The sequence below is a fragment of the Bidens hawaiensis genome, unplaced genomic scaffold (genome assembly GCF_021521415.1).
Source record: "Bidens hawaiensis isolate Kalapana, Puna unplaced genomic scaffold, B.hawaiensis_p1.1 tig00029381_1, whole genome shotgun sequence".
Taxonomy (NCBI): domain Eukaryota; kingdom Viridiplantae; phylum Streptophyta; class Magnoliopsida; order Asterales; family Asteraceae; genus Bidens; species Bidens hawaiensis.
The window spans coordinates 176,326-189,983 of NW_027494871.1; the positions used below are offsets into that span (position 1 = coordinate 176,326).

At 45.0% G+C, this 13,658-nt stretch overlaps 1 protein-coding gene across 1 annotated transcript; it reads left to right on the forward strand.

Annotated features, from left to right (window-relative positions):
• The first annotated feature begins 8,735 nt into the window (after positions 1-8,735).
• Positions 8,736-9,488, forward strand: LOC143578863 (uncharacterized). Its single transcript, XM_077062329.1, has one exon. The coding sequence runs from the start codon at positions 8,736-8,738 to the stop codon at positions 9,486-9,488; it is 753 nt and encodes a 250-aa protein (XP_076918444.1).
• The last annotated feature ends 4,170 nt before the right edge of the window (positions 9,489-13,658 follow it).

A 13,658-nucleotide genomic window follows, 5' to 3' on the forward strand; every position in this document is an offset into this window, starting at 1 on the left:
TATTCAGCCGGCCACACCTCCTTGGAAACCTACCTTCGGCTATAAATACCCCAAATGGTATGATCATCTCATCTTATCATATTATCATCATATACTATCTGGTATTACATATTATACCTGATATCTGCTCTAGCAATCTCTTAATATACATTTATATTTAAAGAGCAATCTAGTCTGATTCTCACGCCGGAGGGTGGTCACAAGGAGGAACCCCCCCCCCTTCTCAGTGACAAGCTCACGGTGTCTGTTTTGCAGGTTATCAGAAGAACCATCTTTTCTGGGTCTAACCCCTCGTGGGAAACATCTATCTAACCCCCAGGTTACTCGTAATCTGCCCGGGGTCCGGTTAGTGTTTCTTCATTGGCGCCATCCGTGCATAAAAGCTAGAACTTCATTTCTTTTCAGTTTTTTCAAACTTCTGGAAAGATGGTTAAAGAAACTCCGGTAACCACAACCCCAGCTACTGGGGGGAATACCGGCGACTACACAGTCTTTACAAACACTACCCCGGTTACCCAAGCCGGGGCAAGTGAAGTAAATTTTACGAACACTACCCCAGTTACCCAAGCTGGGGCAAGTGCAGTAAATAATCGCTCACTGGGATTCACCGATACCCAGTTAGAGAAACGAACAAGACTCCCCCGCCAAACACTCGATGAAGTTAAGGCATGGGCGGAGGCACGTCAGAAGGAATTCCAAGCTGAGTTGGACGAACGCTTGCGTTCCGTCCAACAGGCTGACGAATTCGAAGAATACTTGGACGATGACTCGGAGGAATCCGACACCGAAGCGAACCCTCGCCATAGGGCAAAAGGGAAGCGTAAGGAAACGGACTCCCAACCGAGAGGGCGTTTTGGAGAAGCCTTCAAACCAAAAAACACAGGTGGAAATCCACGTGACTTCTCCAAAACATTCAGACCAACTGTGGCAAATGCGGGAACGTCCAAATTTGCAAGGGACATTGCGGAAGCAATCGCCCCAAAAAGTGCCAAACAAATGTCCAACATCGGCACTTATGATGGTATATCTGATCCAGACGATCATTTGAACAGGTTCATAGCGGGGGCAACCGTCAGTAGTTGGACGGAACCTACGTGGTGTTACATGTTCCAAATGACGCTTGTTGGGGCTGCTAGAGCGTGGTTCGATCGTCTACCGGTCAACCACATCTACGACTGGGCAGACTTCCAACAGAAGTTTAGCCAGCACTTCAGCAAACAACGAAAGTATACCGAAGAGCAATGGACAATCCTCAAATGCATTCGAGAGGAAGATGAATCTTTGCCAGACTTCATCACTCGCTTCAACTCAAAGAAGCTAAGTCTGGGTAACATTAGCGAAGATCTTGTTCGCGCTGCTTTCATCCAGGGCGCGAACGACCCAGAGCTCATCCGCACCTTAACGGGTAAAGATGGCATGCCATCCACATGGGATGCCATCATGACAGCAGCAAAACGCTTTGCGGAAACGGAGAAGCAACTGGGTAGAGATCTCCCACAGAGCACAAACCTCTACACCCAGAAAACAAGAGAAGACAACGTCCTTACCGCCCGATTAAACAAAAAGCAGAAGCTAGGCATTTGGCAGTCAAGGGTAAACTTTGACACCTCATCCGGCTTGCAACATCGGTTAGGCGGAAGGGATAACGTACGGTCGAACCAGAACTCCAGATGGACGCCACTCACCAAAAGCGTCACCGAGATATTCGCCACTGAGGAGCTCCCATGGCCAAAGGCTCCAATAATCCGACATCGTCCCAATGCTGATCGGAACAAATACTGTGACTTTCACAGGACAAAAGGCCACAACACTGAAGAATGCACAGACGTAAAGGACATGGTCGAAGCATTCGTCAGAGATGGGACACTCGCGCACCTCGTGGCGCAACGAACGCTGAGCAGGCTGATGCGTGTAGAACCCCAGCTGGGGAAAACACGAATAAAATCGCAGCTTCAATGTGGAGACTACATGCTGCGTAAAGAACGAGATCCCGAACCAGGTGCATATCGGCTCGATGGCACTCCCATCCCAACAACATGGAAGGGAGCTCAATTACACAGTTTGCATGTAGATCAATTCCAAATTTGTAAAGAAAAGGCCCAGAGCCACTTCTAATGGAAATGATTCTCCTTAGAACATCGACGCTGATGATTTCACATTTATACTTTTATGAACTTTCAACACTAATATGCCGGTTTTTACCGCATAATTACGTGGAAAGTCGTTGCGTGGGGAAGGCGGCAAAACCCGCATAAACCCAAAAAACGGCAACCTTCACGCAGGTCAGTTGAAGGGTAAAGTTCAGTCATCCCACTAAATGAAAGTGCCGGTCTATCCGCATGAATCATGATAGAGGAAACTGAACACTAACCTATTAACAACCGCGCGTCGAACGGTTAATTTATTCAACACTAATATGCCGGTTTTCACCGCATAATTACGTGGAAAGTCGTTGCGTGGGGAAGGCGGCAAAACCCGCATAAACCCAAAAAACGGCAAACCTTCACGCAGGTCAGTTGAAGGGTAAAGTTCAGTCATCCCACTAAATGAAAGTGCCGGTCTATCCGCATGAATCATGATAGAGGAAACTGAACACTAACCTATTAACAACCGCGCGTCGAACGGTTAATTTATTCAACACTAATATGCCGGTGAACGGTTTTCACCGCATAATTACGTGGAAAGTCGTTGCGTGGGGAAGGCGGCAAAACCCGCATAAACCCAAAAAACGGCAAACCTTCACGCAGGTCAGTTGAAGGGTAAAGTTCAGTCATCCCACTAAATGAAAGTGCCGGTCTATCCGCATGAATCATGATAGAGGAAACTGAACACTAACCTATTAACAACCGCGCGTCGAACGGTTAATTTATTCAACACTAATATGCCGGTGAACGGTTTTCACCGCATAATTACGTGGAAAGTCGTTGCGTGGGGAAGGCGGCAAAACCCGCATAAACCCAAAAAACGGAAAACCTTCACGCAGGTCAGTCATAGGTAAACTTTGGTCAACTAAATGAAAGTGCCGGTCCTAACCGCACAAATCATGAGAGGAAACCGAACCTATTGACAACCGCGCGTCGAACGGCTAACTTATTCAAAACAGAGAATTTCTAACAAAAGGATGAGGAAAACCTACACGCAGGTCAGATATAGGTAAAGTTTAGCCATCCTACTAAGTGCAAGTGACGGTCCTACCCGCACAATCACGAAAGAGGAAGCAAAACTTCAACCTATTATCTACCACGTTCAAAGGTTAACTTATCCTAAACACTTAGAAATTTCAAAAAAGATGAGGAAAACCTCCACGCAGGTCAGATGTAGGTAAAGTTTAGCCATCCTACTAAGTGCAAGTGATGGTCCTACCCGCACAATCACGAAAGAGGAAGCAAAACTTCAACCTATTATCTACCACGTTCAAAGGTTAACTTATTCTACACACTTGGAAAATTGCTAATTTAAACTAAAGTATGCAAGTCATATAACGTTTATAAAGCAAGGAATCCAGAGAAAGTAGCGGTCTTACCCGCACAAAGATTTATATTTCATAATATTCATTACAAGAATGGCCGGGTAACTACCCGCCTACAAGAATATAAATATATACAAGCTAAATATATCCTAGCAGTGGGAAGGGATCTTCAAGATCAAGCTTCAGGGCCACTTCCACTTGGACCGGCACCATAAGTAGAGCGTGGCAGTTCAAGGAAAGCTTTAAGGATAGCTAGCCCATCATCAGCAGCAGTAACTTCGTTTACCTTCTCCACCACCGGATGCGGGAAGGCGGCATACTGATTCACTGCTTGGTCGTATACAGCTTCAGTATCTACATCAAATAAAGGGAAGTTGGAAGGCGGGATGCCTTTCTCAACGAACCCTAGACCAAGCAGGAAACCGGCCTTTTCCCCATCCTCATGAGAAGCGTTGAGGGCTGCGCTCATAGCATCGTCATAAGACGTCTCCGTGAAGACTCGATGCACAACCTACAAAAAAGAAAATATACAAGTATCAGAACCTTTTCTATTTACAAAGAAAAGCGTAAAGACATGAAAAGCATACCTGAGACAACGCTTCTCGAAGAAGCCATTCCTTGGCAACCAGAGCCTCCTGGAGGGCAGCTTGAGCTTCGTTACGGGCGCGTTCGGCTTCACTCTTGTTGAGGTTGGCAAGCAACACTTCTTTAGCCGCAGCCTCTTCGACGCCCTTTAGCTTCCGCTATGTGTGGTCAAGCACCCCCCTCTGGTCCAAGATCTCTTGGAGCTTTTTGGCGTCTTCCATCGCCAAGGCATCATGAGCCTGCTGGAGAGCCTCTAATTTGGCTTTAAGCTCTTCATTCTCCACGCGTAGAGGCTCAGCAACAGCTTCAGCCTTGGTGGCCCTTTCAGTTGCGTTCCTAGCAGTTTCCTTAGCCAGCCGAAGCTGTTCATTAACAGCTTGGGCAGCCTTGGAACGGGCCTCGAGACGGGCCTGAACCTCAACTTCAAGGGCCTTGAACGCCTTCTCCTTCTCCGCAGCCGCGGCGGAGAGCCTCCTATTCTCCTCCCGGACAGCCCGCGCCTGAGCTACTTCTTGAATGCGAGCTGCTTTTAACTTGTCGTTTTCACGACAAAGCAGCTCGACGCGCGGCTGCATCCGGGCCAGGAGAACCCGAAGCTCATTGCTTAGCCTACCCTCCTGGTAGCTAGCCATGGCTTCCCCCAACGCACCACTGGGAGCTGCGTGACGAGCCCACTCCACGCACTCCACAGGTGTGCGAAGGGTTGTTCCTCGGCGGATGTTCCATCGTGGAACATACACTTCATTGGAATCCGACACTGCAAAAAACAAAAAGCAGTTAGGAAAAGATGATAAAAAAATATAAAATATGCCAAAAGAACCCTACGCACCTGTAGGGTCAATAACAGGCCGATAGCCGCCAAACCCATCACCTGAACCCAAATGAAATCCATCCAAGAGGTCAGGCAGATGGGAAGGAGGCAGAGGTTGGCGATAAGCCCCATGCATACCTGAAAGATCGGCCGTCGTTGCCGATGACGGAGGAGGCATGGTAAAAGCCGCCGCGGTCGCCGCCGCGGAATCCGCAGCAAAAGTAACCGCCGGCTCAGTGAAAGATGCGGTAAAAATGGCACTGACAGCCGGCGGTGATGTCATCACAGCTGGAACAGTCGGCTCAACGGAGTGAGCAACTGAACCAGCGGAAGCAGGCGCAGCCGCCTGGGTCGTCGCCTCAGGTAGGCTGACCAAGCCTACCGTCATGGGCGGAGGGATACTCCTCTGCGCTCCACCCTGGAATGCGTCAACATCCACGCCTGCACAAAGAAGATAAGTATTAATGATGGAAAGCTATGAAGTTAAAAATAAAGTTTGTACTTACGGGTTTTCTTAAGCCTAAAAGTGCGGACAGGCGGGGATGAACCCGATGGAGCCGGCCTCTTCATGCCGCTCACCATTGTCATCCTGGGCTCTCCGGAGGTGACAGTCGTCGCAGCCTCCGGAGCGGTGGTCTTATCACCACCGGGGTTCCCCGCCACCTCCTCGCTCTCGGCCTCTGAGTCAGACCGAGGCACCGGATCGGCAGTGGAGGCCACCTTCTCCTTCCCCTTCCCGCCGGCAGCCTTCTTCTTCCGCACCAACCTAGGACCATCTGCGGATTCCTCATCAGAACATAAGATTAGAGGAATTCCAGCAGAGGTTTCAACATTGAGGGGTCGAGGGTCGAATAGCGCCTTACCTGGCCGCCTGGCGCTAAGGATCTCGTGGCCTAGCGGGTAGACCTCCACGAACCGATCCGCCGTTTGTTCTAGGATGGGCAACTCGTTCTCATCTAGAGCGCGAGTACCCATCCGAGCGGGACTGTCAGCCTCCCGCGGATACAGGAGCGACTGCAAGTCGTTCCCCTCTGAAATAAACAGGAAAGAAGTTAGAAGAGATTCTAAATCAACAAAAAGAAACAGAGCATACCGTAAGGAACAGAGTTCGAACCGTATTCAAGGACGATTGGGATCTTTTGCGCATCTGCATCCTTCCACACCCGGCTCATCCCGAGCATCACCATCCCGGACTCCGCAAACCGGTAAACCGGAGATTGGACTCGGGATATCTTCGAGAACCATTCCGCCTCTTGGTAGTTGGAGGCGTGAAGGCTGGGAAGTGCTTGCCCATTCTTGAACTTCATGGCAAGGGGGATGGCGCGAGCGGAGATGTAGAAGAACTCCCGCTTCCATGAGCGAAGACTGCGCTCGGTTGCGCTAATCTTCAAACCCTTGATCCGGGTTATCAACGTATACCACCCCTGGATGCACCTCCAAGAGTAGAAGGTCATCAGGCGGTCGACATAGGGCTCAATGCCCAGAATCCGGCACACCCACTCGAAGTGGCGAATCTTCGCGATCGCCATCGGGTGCACCTCGGTCAGGTGTACACCGTGCCTCTCTAGGACACGATACACAAACTTTGTCAACGGGAACCTAAGATTCCCATAGATAAAGAATGCAGCATATACCCCGATCTTGCCTCTGGGGGCATCATACACCGTCTGATGGGGTTCAGGAAACTCAGGCTCGAGAGACTCGAGCATGAACTTCCTGACGATGTACTGATACAGATCGACAGGCAGAGCACACTGGCACTCGCCAGCAGTACTCTTGTCATCGGCTGTAGATTCGAGATCACGAGAAGACATCTTGCAGATGAAAGAAGAAAACGATTTCAAGAGAATGCTCGACTGAAAGGTGAGTATTCGCCGGAAATCGTTTTGAAGATGAAGAGAAGAGTGAAAGTGTGGATTACAAAGAACCCTCTCCCCCTTTATATACTAATCGCAATTAATGCGATGAATTTAATGCGGAAGAGAGAGAAATCGAAGGTGCAATGAAACTATGACACGTGGCAAAAAGCAAGCTGGCAACAGCTGTTGAAAGGATGCGTACCATTAATTTCGCAGCCACGCGCCCGAAAAATCGCGCCCACGCGCCTGAAAAAGCGTCTGGAATGACCAGGTACTGTCACGTCACCATAACTTCCTGCACGTCCTGACACAGTCAGAAGAAACCGTCGCACGACGTTTCAGAGGTTTGGACTGTTCTTATCCTTTCACCAACTCTTCGAATTTCAAAATTCAAAAAGATTCAAAAGTAAGCGGGAAAATACCCCTTACCTTGGCAACCAAGTAACCATAAGACGGGTGCGGGTACAGTGTTAAGGCAAAACCCTTCACATACTTAGCACCTGCAGGGAATTGAAGCCAAGAATACCTCGGCAACCAAGTAACTATAAGACGGGTGCGGGTACAGTGTAAAGGCAAAACCCTTCACATACCTAGCACCCGCAGGGAATTGACGCCAGGAATACCTTGGCAACCAAGTAACCATAAGACGGGTGCGGGTACAGTGTTAAGGCAAAACCCTTCACATACCTAGCACCCGCAGGGAATTGACGCCAGGAATACCTTGGAAGTAAAGTAACCGTAAGACATTCATGTCCGTATTATCAGCCTTCTTTGGAATAGGTGATTAATAGCAAGTAAGCCATTTGCAGACAAAAATACCATCTTAGTTTCAAACGTTGCAGTTCATTCTTTAGCATTTCTTTAGGGGAGATCCAGCCAGCCATTGTCATATCTTGTCCGGGTGTAATTGTGTAAATATAAGTACTATGTGATCTAAAATCAAAATCCTTAAGAGTGACATCTCTAGGTTCGCATACTCTTTGTGTTAAATCAAACGCTAGCACCCATACTGATAAACAAATAATGATTTATTGTGCCTCAAACATGTCTATATAAATTTCACCTTTGTTAATAAATAGGTCAGGAACAATTACGTAAGGTTGGCTTCTTTCCTCTAATTCCATGGCATCCAAAGAATAATACAACAGTATTATTAAGGGTTTCACTAGTGAAAACATCAAACAGCATAATGGGAATTGACAACATATGTCTTTTTTTTTAATATAACAGTGAATATAGTGTTGGAAGATTAAGCAAAGTGAGTGTGAATGAATGTCTCAAAAATTGAAGTGGTGAAACTTTGTCCCACATCGGTTGGGGAACAAAATTGAGAATGGTTTATAAGGTGCCATTCTCACTACATATTTGAAAATTTTTGATGTGTTTTACTACAACTCCTACCCGCGCGCAGGGGGGGTGCAAATTTGGGTTTTCCGGAATAAAATCTATCGATCAGCTACATATTCTGCACTAATGACCATTATTGCACTTTAATGGGTCATTATTGAGTAAAACCAGATCATATGCAGAAGTTAAAGACACACCGAAAACACACAGCTCTATCTTCTCTCTGCAGCATTATTCTTGATTTCGTTTCAGGCAAGTCGTCAAGTCCGGCAGTACACTGCAGACCGAGAATCTGTTTAAGGGAATTGTGTCAAACACAAGATCGCTTCAATCTTTCACGTTTATTATTTCTGCTTTATTGTTACAGGTTTAATACAGGATTAACAACAAACTTAAACAGATTACTAATTATTCCTGTATTTTTCGTTTCAGAATGTCCCACTCCATGAACACTGCCGTCTCTGCCATCGTCACTTCCGTGGTTGCTGTCACAGCAAACGTGGTTGCGTCACTGCCTAATGCAGTCGTGTCTCATGCTGAGAAACCGGAAAAATTCACCGGTGTGAATTTCAAATAGTGGCAGCAAAAGATGTTCTTTTAGCTGACTACGTTGACCCTTGCGAGGTTCTTGACTGAAACCGTTCCCCATGTTGATGAAGGGGAAATGGATGCTCATTCGGTGAGTGCGGTTCAGGCTTGGGATCATTCGGATTTCTTGTGCTGGAATTATATCTTGAATGGTATGGTGGATGTGTTGTACAATGTGTATTGCAAGGCCAAGACTGCCAAAGAATTATGGGAGTCGTTGGACCGCAAATACAAAACCGAAGATGCTGGTGCTAAGAAATTCGTGGTGGCTAAGTTTTTGGACTTTAAAATGATAGACTCAAAAACTGTCATGAGCCAAGTCCAAGAGTTGCAAGTTATTCTTCATGATGTTCATGCGGAAGGAATGTCGCTTAGCGAGACATTCCAAGTTGCGGCTATGATTGAAAAACTACCACCAAGTTGGGTTGATTTCAAGAACTATCTCAAGCATAAGCGAAAGGAGATGACCCTTGAAGATCTTGTCATTCGTCTTCGTATTGAAGAAGATAACAAAATTGCTCTAAAAAGGATTGATGGTCCTGGAATGGCAAAGGCTAATGTTGTTGAATATGGTCAATCTTCAAAGGGTAATAAAAATGGTGGAAAGAAATTTCATGGGAAAGGCTCCAACCTTGGTCCTAAGGGGAGAATTGGGAAGAAGAAGAAGTTCCAAGGAACGTGTTATAATTGTGGAAAGCAAGGCCATAGGGCCAATGAATGCAAGCTTCCAAAGAATGAAAATGCTCGACAAGTGAATATGGTTCGTGAGGTTGAAAACCTTGTTGCTATGGTCACGGACCTCTCGATTATGGTCACCGAAGTCAACTAGGTTGGGCAAGATAACAAGGATTGGTGGGTTGATATGGGGGCTACCCGTCATGTGTGTTTTGACAAAAGCCTCTTTAGCACTTTCAAAGAGGTGACCAATGGAGAGAAGGATTTCATGGGAAACTCCGCCATGGCCGAAGTCAAAGGCGAGGGGAATGTGATCTTGAAGATGACTTCGGGAAAGGAACTTACTTTGTCCAATGTGTTGTATGATCCTGACATTCGTAAGAACCTTGTGTCGGGGTGGCAGTTGAACAAGTTTGGTTTCAAAATGGTTATTGAGTCGGATAAGGTCGTGTGACCAAGAATGGTGTGTATGTTGGTAAGGGCTATGCCCTTAATGGTATGTTTAAACTAAATGTAACCGTGTTTAATGGAATGAATGAGAACACTACTAGTTCTGCTTACTTGCTTGAGTCTTCTAATGTTTGGCATGGTAAACTAGGTCATGTTAACTTTAATTCCATTAGACGTATGATTAAACTTAATTGTATACCAACATTCGATATTGACTCAAATAATAAATGTGAAACTTGTGTCGAAGAAAAACAAACAAGATCGCCATTTAAAAAGAATGAACGATTCACCGAACCCCTCGATATGATCTACACCGATATATGTGATCTAAAAGCAATTCCTACTCGTGGTGGGAGTAAGTACTTCATCACGTTTATTGATGATAGTACAAGGTATTGCTATGTGTACTTACTTAAGAGTAAGGATGAGGCTATTGATAAGTTTATCTTGTTCAAGGCCGAAGTTGAGAATCAACTAAATCGGAAAATCAAAAGAGTAAGGAGTGACCGAGGAGGTGAATATGTTTCACCTTTTGTTGATGTGTGTGAAAGAGATGGAATCTTACATGAACTCACACCTCCTTACTCCCCTCAATCAAATGGCATAGCGGAACGTAAGAACCACACTTTGAAAGAAATGATGAATGCCATGATGATAAGTTCTGGTGTAAGCCAAGACATGTGGGGGGAAGCAATCTTATCGGCGAATTATGTCTTAAATATGATACCCTATAAGAAGAAAGATGTAACTCCATACGAATTATGAACGGGAAATAAACCATCATATAAATATTTGCGAGTATGGGGGTGCCTAGCCAAGGTAGTAGTAACACCACCGAAACGGCTACTAATAGGACCCAAAACAGTGGATTGTATATTTATAGGATATACTAGTCCTAGTGGTGCATTTCGTTTTCTTGTGCATGATTCCAAGAACCCTGGAATAAGCAAAGGCACCATACTAGAATCCAAGGATGCATCATGGTTTGAACATATGTTCCCATGCTTGGATAAAGGAAAACCGAGTTCTTCTAGATCGGTTGAGGAAATTGTTCTAGAAAACGAGGGTGCAAGAGATGGCCCTCGAGAACAATCTGAGATAGAGGAAGTCGAAATTAGAAAGAGTAAACGGCAAAGGACTGAAAATCCTTCGGCTCTGACTTCCTTACCTACATGGTAGAAGAGGAACCCCAAACGTACCAACAAGCGGTGAGTTCCTTGGAAGGAACTCAGTGGAGGGAGGCCATCAAAGGTGAGATAGATTCTATTTTACAAAATCATACTTGGGAACTAGTGGATCTTCCTCAAGGATGTAAACCACTAGGATATTGATGGATCTTCAAGAAAAAGATGAAACCAGATGGCACCATCGACAAGTACAAGGCAAGGTTGGTGATCAAAGGATATAAACAACGAGAAGGTTTAGATTACTTTGATACATATTCGCCAGTTACGCGAATAACCTCCATTAGGTTAGTACTTGCCATCGCCGCCATTAGAAATTTGGAAGTTCACCAAATGGATGTAAAAACAGCTTTCTTGAATGGAAATCTGGAGGAAGAGATTTACATGGAACAACCTGAAGGCTTCATAGCCATTGGGCAAGAAAAGAAAGTTTGCAAACTTGTAAAATCCTTGTATGGATTGAAACAAGCTCCAAACAATGGCATCAAAGGTTTGATCATGTCATGCTTAATGTCGGGTTCAAAATCAATGAATGTGACAAATGTGTATATGTGAAGGACACATCAGATGGATATGTCATTCTGTGTCTATACGTAGATGATATGCTCATTTCCGGAAGTGATGACAAAATCATAACGTCCACAAAGAACATGTTAAAGGCAAGATTTGACATGAAAGACATGGGTTTTGCGGATGTGATTTTGGGAGTTAAAATCACATGAACCCAAAATTGACTTATTTTATGTCAAGCCCATTACGTGAATAAAATTCTTGAGAAGTTTAATGCTAATGACTCTAATGTAGCTAGAACTCCCATTGACACGAGTCAACATCTAGCTAAGAATATAGGTGAACCAGTTAACCAGTTGGAATACTCAAGAATTATCGGTAGCTTAATGTACCTTATGAGTTGTACTAGACCAGACTTAGCATATGCTGTGAGCAAGCTAAGCAGATACACGAGCAACCCAAGTTCAATCCATTGGAACTGTATGATTCGGCTGCTTCGGTACCTAAGATACACTCGAGAATACGGGTTGCATTATAACAGATATCCAGCAGTTATCGAAGGACACTGTGATGCAAATTGGATATCTGACACGAATGATTCCAGAGCAACAAGTGGGTATGTCTTCACACTTGGAGGTGCTTCTATATCGTGGAAATCGTCTAAACAAACGGTTATAGCTAGATCCACGATGGAATTAGAATTCATCGCCCTAGATAAGGCGGGCGAGGAGGCAGAATGGTTACGTCAATTTGTCGAGGATATACCAAGATGGCCTAAGCCGGCATCGGCCATTTGTATACATTGCGATAGCCAATCGGCAATTGGCAGAGCTCATAGCACAATGTATAATGGTAAGAACAGACATATTAGACGTAGACATAATACAGTACGACAACTAATCTCAAAGGATAATATTGCGGATCCATTAACAAAAGGCCTAAGTAGAGAGTTATTTCAGAAGTCGTCCATGGGAATGGGACTAAAGCCCTTGAAAAATTAAAGGTTCATACGAAGGAAACCTAACTCAACAGATTGGAGATCCCAAGAATTGAGTTCAATAGGAAAACCTAATTGTATGAATTAATGAGGTCACTGTGGGGGGGATAACCCTACGTATTTAAAAGGTAGTTTACTGCATGGCCGGTAAACTTCCTAGTCCATTCCTAAAAGTGACAAGAGTGAGGCTAAGCCTATGGCTTTTAATGATTCGAATTAGGTAACCATACATGGTGAATCACCTATGTGAGAGAGAAGTGGGGTCGCTTCAAAGGGTATTGTTGGGGCACAATACTTAATGGCTCTCGCAGAACCAGGCTCATGTTCATGACCATAACGAACATAACTACGAGGACTTGAACTTGTCAGGGAGAGTCTTGTGTGAAGTGTATTGTTGTTTACACAAACGACAGATGAGTTCAAAGACATCGCTGTCTACTCAGAGTCAGTGGGCTAAATGCGCTTCATAAGCAAAGGTTCAAAGAGTAACATCTACCTATTGTATGCAAGATTCAACTGCTGAAATTTAATCGAAATAATGTTGGTTTTTCGACCTCCATTCATGTGGGGGATTGTTGGAAGATTAAGAAAAGTGAGTGTGAATGAATGTCTCAAAAATTGAAGTGGTGAAACTTTGTCCCACATCGGTTGGGGAACAAAATTGAGAATGGTTTATAAGGTGCCATTCTCACTACATATTTGAAAATTTGTGATGTGTTTTACTACAACTCCTACCCGCGCGCAGGGGGGGGTGCAAATTTGGGTTTTCCGGACTAAAATCTATCGAACTCGTGCGTGCCCGCACGTCCCGCGGACACGAATGCCGCTTCGAAAACCCGAGCCCGCGTGAGGCGATTTTTTGCATTTATTTTGAGATTTTCAAATCATAACAGTTGGTCAATGGTTGTTAATGATCATTAATAATTATTCGGTTACCGTAAATAGTCATTATAATTTTGTTAATGATTGATCAGTTACATATTCTGCACTAATGACCATTATTGCACTTTAATGGGTCATTATTGAGTTGTTACGATCTTGTGGTTATAAAACCAGATCATATGCAAAAGTTAAAGACACACCGAAAACACACAGCTCTATCTTCTCTCTGCAGCATTATTCTTGATTTCGTTTCAGGCAAGTCGTCAAGTCCGGCAGCACACTGCGGCTGTTACGAACCGGT

Excerpts from the sequence above, each read along its gene's own strand:
- LOC143578863 (XM_077062329.1), top strand. The coding sequence starts at position 8,736 with ATGGATGCTCATTCGGTGAGTGCGGTTCAGGCTTGGGATCATTCGGAT.